We start from the raw sequence: 6,324 nt of genomic DNA on the forward strand, positions 1-6,324 counted from the left end.
TGCAATTGTGCAGTAATTTGAGCATTCTTTGGCATTGCCTTTCTTTGGGATTGGAATGAAAACTGACCTTTTCCAGTCCTGTGGCCACTGCTGAGTTTTCCAAATTTGCTAGCATATTGAGTGCAGCACTTTTACAGCATCATCTTTCAGGATTTGGAAGAGCTCAACTGAATTCTATCACCTCCACTAGCTTTATTCATAGTGATGCTTTCTAAGGCCCACTTGACTTCACATTCCAGGATGTCTGGCTCTAGGTCAGTGATCACACCATCGTGATTATCTTGGTCGTGAAGATCTTTTTTGTACAGTTCTTCTGTGTATTCTTGCCATCTCTTCTTAATATATATATTCTTAGACATACATATATGCATATAATATATATATGCATGTGAATTCATAGTCAATTTTGTCAAATTATTTATTGATTAATCCAATAATTCATCGATATATATATATATTTGCTTCTGAAGTCTCTTTAAACACCTATTCCTATGCCAGTAGCACTCTAAATCATTGTGGTTTTATGTCTCAGAATCTAGTATAGAAGATTCCCTCTTATTGTACCTGTTTGTAAAGTATTTCTTAACTGTTCCTGTCCATATTCTTTCTTAGATAAATTTTAGAATAAGCTTAAGAAGTTCCCAATTTGTTTAGTATTCTGATAAAGTCATAATTATAAAGGAAATTAAATGACTAATAATAAATTACAAATAAAATGAAAACTACTTGATCTCTTTACATGATAAAGAAAATCAAAGAGTAAAGATTAAATAGATTTTAAAGATTAAATAAGTAACAAATAGGATAATGTGCTGTTAAGAAGACAGAATACTGGTTTTCCTTTGTTATTTCATTTTTCAAATTTACTTTTATAAGCAGTAACCAGAAAACCTAGTCATAAGGGGAGTAGTTATGAAAATAATTTTTGCCTCAAAGGTTATGAATGTTTTATGAATCTCCTCCTGTTAAATAAAATAAAATAAACACAGACTGAGACTAAAATCTGTTCATCCAACTTCCTGGAAAAGAGCCAGAGTACTTTTATGTCAGTGGGAGCGTTTCCTGTAACCATGTAATTGTGGAAGCAGCACTGGGAGGGATTCATTCCCAGAAAGGGAAGTCAGGAGGCAACCAAATGAGAATGTATTACCTATTTTGGTTTGGTTCATGTTTTTAATATGAGTCGTTTGGAAGCAGGCCTAACAGATTACCAGAATTTTTTTCCTAGTAGTTTAGGACATATCAGGATTCATTTTCATGGGATTTGGTCCCAGGATAACTGAGTGGAGCTCTTCCCCAACTCACTTTTGAGAACTAAAATATTTGAATGAGCTTGAATATGTTCTCATCAGGCATGGTGTAGGTCTATCCCTGCTCAGTTGCCTCACAAACAAAAGGTAGAACTCTTACTGCACCATCAGAACATGTATGGAACTCCAAGGATAAAATTGCCAAATAATATCTTTTTTGTTCCATGACAAAATTACCAACTAATATTTTTATTGTGTTGTAAATTTCTTTTAATCAAATTCTGTTTGTATAAAAGAGTTAACCTACTCATTTAATTTTTATTGTTTTAAAATTTATTCTACAAATAAAATATCTTAAGTTTATTAAATGTTGAGAACCATTACATGTCTGAAATGCAAATACTTTTATTCGTCACAATAACTGAAAATGTATTACTCTTTTCTACAGGTTAGAGTCCAAAAAATCATTGGAACTGCGTGGGATATTTTCCAACCTCTTCTTTTTGGTTTGGTTGGAGCAGAAGTATCTGTTTTATCTCTTAAATCAAATGCTATTGGTAAGAATGATTAGAGGCACAAAAATGTAAGATTTAAAAATATTTAAGAAAACGGAGTAATTTTTATTTTTACTTACAATATGTCTTTGAATGCTACAAGGACCTTCAGAAGCTCATGTTATAATATGCATTTGTTCTTCCTTTACCCTGTATAGTCTTTGTAACCAAAGACAATCCTGAATATCTTCCCTGAGTGATCTGAGGAAATAGAATTTTTTTCTGAAGGGAAATATTAGATACCAGCAGCACCTTCTAAATACTTTCGTTTATAGTAAAAGTTCAAAGCCTGTTAGCTCAGAATTAAATAAATGTAATTTATCTTACTTTTCATCATACCTCCATCATCAGATTATCTCTTGTACTTGACATAGAAGCCTCAATCATATTTTTATTTTTATGATTATTATTTTTACTTAATACAGATATAGACAGATAGTAGCCCTAAAATGTTTTCAACACTTCTGCAAATTACATTTCTAGGCGTAAAGAACCACTTCTTCCCAAATACTGTTCGTCTTTTTCTGTTGCAGGCCTTTCTGTTGGTACCATGAGTTTGGCATTATTGATTAGAATTTCTTTTACATTTGTATTGATGTCTTGTGCTGGTTTTAATTTTAAGGAGAAAATATTTATTGCTTTATCATGGATGCCGAAAGCTACAGTCCAGGTAAGACTATATTAAGACATTCTAATTATTTAATGTTGATTTTTAAAATTCTAAATGAAAAAAAAAAACTAGTCACAAAATGTGGGCTATTAGTCTTTTTAAATGCTTGATTGATCATAACTTCTCATTAAAAGTAACATAATCTTTAAAACACTGCTTTTAATGACAAATACTTGCTAAACTTATGAAAACATTTTTCTGTTTTCCCAAAACTTAAAATAAGAGTACTTCTGAAAACTGGAATTTTATATTTTGCTGAATATTGTAGGGTTAAGTGTTAGGATTTTAGAGTAGAGACACATTGATTCTTTTTAAAATATATCTTTCCTACCCCTGCCACTGTCTCTACCATACATAAATGCATGTGTATTATTTTTAATTATATATTTAATTTGCATGACTGATTTATGACTGAATCTCTCAACTAGAATATATAGGAAGGATAAGAAGTGTCTGTTTGTTTGTTTTTGTTGTTATTTTTCCCTAATACTTAACACTTAGCATGCAATAGGTATACAGTAAATAAGCTCTGTGTGCTTACAAAAATTAATGTTGAATGAATGTGTGAAAGAGAGAAAGAGAAAAAGAAAACTTTGTAGTTATGCTCTCTGATTTCCTGAAATTCTTTTCTCTACTGTTACTCCAAAACAGAAGCTTGTGAGTTTCCATGCAACAAAAATCTATGTCATGATAAGCAAAGCAGGTCCTTGGGATAAGGCTGCCTGTTTTGAATAACAAGTTACTTGCCTATAACTTTAGGCAAGTTATAAATTCCAAAACTCTTGTCAGTTTTACTATATCATACTGCTCCCAGTAGGAAGAACAAGGAGAAGATGGACAACAAAATCATAAAGAACCATAAGAAACCTTAGCATTTTGTATTGTCTTGTTGTGGCCAGGAACCTAGTGGTTCATGGTAAAGACAAATATGCAAAATTCTGGTTCATCTGAACTCCTAAGTTTCCAAAAGTATTGTGAGCATTCAAAAAAGCTACTTAAACGGGAAAGCTGAGATGACAAGAACACAAAATCAGCCGTTTGTCACTACTTTACTCTCTTTCCAGATATATTTGCTCAGAACATAGAATTGATGAGTCATTTACCAAAATTCCTTAACACTTGTCTCTTTACTAGTGGTCTAATACTAGGTGTTATTTGTTTTAACAGAGCTCTTTAATTTTACTATATGTTAACTCCATTTAAGCATTTTTCTTTATGCCTCATCTTTTTCTCCTCTAAATATAGGCTGTATTAGGTCCTCTGGCTCTAGAAAAAGCAAGAATGAGTGCACCCCATTTGGAATCATATTCGGAGGATGTGATGACAGTAGCCTTTTTAGCCATCTTGATCACAGCTCCAAATGGAGCTCTAATTATTGGCATTCTGGGACCTAAATTACTCACTCGCTATGATAAAAGCAAAGTGAAAATGGAGTTATCAGGATTAGAACTTCATTAAAAAGTTGATTTGCCATCACTTGCCTGCTTCTCTTAATGAATTCTCTTACATAAGAGAAAAATTAAAAGGTACACATATGTGAAGAATGAACATAGAAGCAAAGTTTTAATAAATATATGATTTGACTACAGAGGATTCCTATGATTTTTTATCCCAAAGTTAATTTAATAAAGATAATATAAAATAGAATACCCTCTTAGTATTGTTGTATTTCAAGAACAAAGTCAAAGCATAAATACCCTAGGAAAGTTAAAGAAATCTGTCAAGTTGGATTTACTGTCATAATACACACTAAAAACAATCAAAAATTAAATGAACCTAATGTAAGAAAGATAAGATAGTATAAGTCTCTAAATAGGAGAATCTTCATCAGGTTAGTAATTCAGTTAGAAAAGATTACCAGAAAAAGGAAAAAGAATTGACAAGACAAAGCACCTTTAAGTGGGTCAACTAAGTGAATTTTAAATTCTAGCTTTAGTGACTGATTGAATTAATAAAAGAACCAAAGTTAGACTTACATTTCTTCTGCAGTACCCTTAAAATGACCCGGGAAAAGGTCAGTTTTCATGCCAGTCCCAAAGAAAGACAAAGCCAAAGAAAGTTCAAACAAATGGACAGTTGCACTCATCTCACACACTAGCAAAGTAATGCTCAAAATTCTCCAAGCTAGGCTTCAACAGTACATGAACTGAGAACTTCCAGATGTTCAAGCTGGGTTTAGAAAAGGCAGAAGAACCAGAGATCAAATTGCCAACATCTGTTGAATCATCGAAAAAGCAAGAGAATTCCAGAAAACATCTACTTCTTTTCATTGACTACACCAAAGCCTTTGCCTGTGTGGATCACAACAAATTGTGGAAAATTCTTTTTCTTTTCTTTTTTTTTTTTTTAATTTTATTTTATTTTTAAACTTTACATAATTGTATTAGTTTTGCCAAATATCAAAATGAATCCACCACAGGTATACATGTGTTCCCCATCCTGAACCCTCCTCCCTCCTCCCTCCCCATACCATCACTCTGGGTCGTCCCAGTGCACTAGCCCCAAGCATCCAGTATCGTGCATCGAACCTGGACTGGCATCTCGCTTCATACATGATATTTTACATGTTTCAATGCCATTCTCCCAAATCTTCCCACCCTCTCCCTCTCCCACAGAGTCCATAAGACTGTTCTATACATCAGTGTCTCTTTTGCTGTCTCGTACACAGGGTTATTGTTACCGTCTTTCTAAATTCCATATATATGTGTTAGTATACTGTATTGGTGTTTTTCCTTCTGGCTTACTTCACTCTGTATAATAGGCTCCAGTTTCATCCACCTCATTAGGACTGATTCAAATGTATTCTTTTTAATGGCTGAGTAATACTCCATTGTGTATATATACCACAGCTTTCTTATCCATTCATCTGCTGATGGACATCTAGGTTGCTTCCATGTCCTGGCTATTATAAACAGTGCTGCGATGAACATTGGGGTACACGTGGCTCTTTCCCTTCTGGTTTCCTCAGTGTGTATGCCCAGCAGTGGGATTGCTGGATCATAAGGCAGTTCTATTTCCAGTTTTTTTAAGGAATCTCCACACTGTTCTCCATAGTGGCTGTACTAGTTTGCATTCCCACCAACAGTGTAAGAGGGTTCCCTTTTCTCCACACCCTCTCCAGCATTTATTATTTGTAGACTTTTGGATCGCAGCCATTCTGACTGGCGTGAAATGGTACCTCATAGTGGTTTTGATTTGCATTTCTCTGATAATGAGTGATGTTGAGCATCTTTTCATGTGTTTGTTAGCCATCTGTATGTCTTCTTTGGAGAAATGTCTATTTAGTTCTTTGGCCCATTTTTTGATTGGGTCATTTATTTTTCTGGAGTTGAGCTGTAGGAGTTGCTTGTATATTTTTGAGATTAGTTGTTTGTCAGTTGCTTCATTTGCTATTATTTTCTCCCATTCTGAAGGCTGTCTTTTCACCTTGCTAATAGTTTCCTTTGATGTGCAGAAGCTTTTAATTTTAATTAGGTCCCATTTGTTTATTTTTGCTTTTATTTCCAATATTCTGGGAGGTGGGTCATAGAGGATCCTGCTGTGATGTATGTCGGACAGTGTTTTGCCTATGTTCTCCTCTAGGAGTTTTATAGTTTCTGGTCTTACGTTTAGATCTTTAATCCATTTTGAGTTTATTTTTGTGTATGGTGTTAGAAAGTGTTCTAGTTTCATTCTTTTACAAGTGGTTGACCAGTTTTCCCAGCACCACTTGTTAAAGAGATTGTCTTTAATCCATTGTATATTCTTGCCTCCTTTGTCAAAGATAAGGTGTCCATATGTGGGTAGATTTATCTCTGGGCTTTCTATTTTGTTCCATTGATCTATATTTCTGTCTTTGTGCCAGTACCAT

General features: G+C 33.8%; 1 protein-coding gene across 1 annotated transcript in view; it reads left to right on the forward strand.

Annotated features, from left to right (window-relative positions):
- The window catches only part of SLC9B1 (solute carrier family 9, subfamily B (NHA1, cation proton antiporter 1), member 1), a 69,774-nt gene extending 65,716 nt beyond the window's left edge, over positions 1–4,058 (forward strand). The window contains exons 10-12 of the mRNA XM_010848273.1: positions 1,699–1,807; positions 2,338–2,474; positions 3,720–4,058. Coding sequence (XP_010846575.1) covers positions 1,699–1,807; positions 2,338–2,474; positions 3,720–3,932 — 459 coding nt within the window. The 3' untranslated portion in view covers positions 3,933–4,058. The remainder of the gene's footprint in view (positions 1–1,698; positions 1,808–2,337; positions 2,475–3,719) is intronic.
- Positions 4,059–6,324: the final 2,266 nt, after the last annotated feature.

The sequence above is a fragment of the Bison bison genome, unplaced genomic scaffold (assembly GCF_000754665.1).
Source record: "Bison bison bison isolate TAMUID 2011002044 unplaced genomic scaffold, Bison_UMD1.0 scf7180017864263, whole genome shotgun sequence".
Lineage (NCBI taxonomy): Eukaryota > Metazoa > Chordata > Mammalia > Artiodactyla > Bovidae > Bison > Bison bison.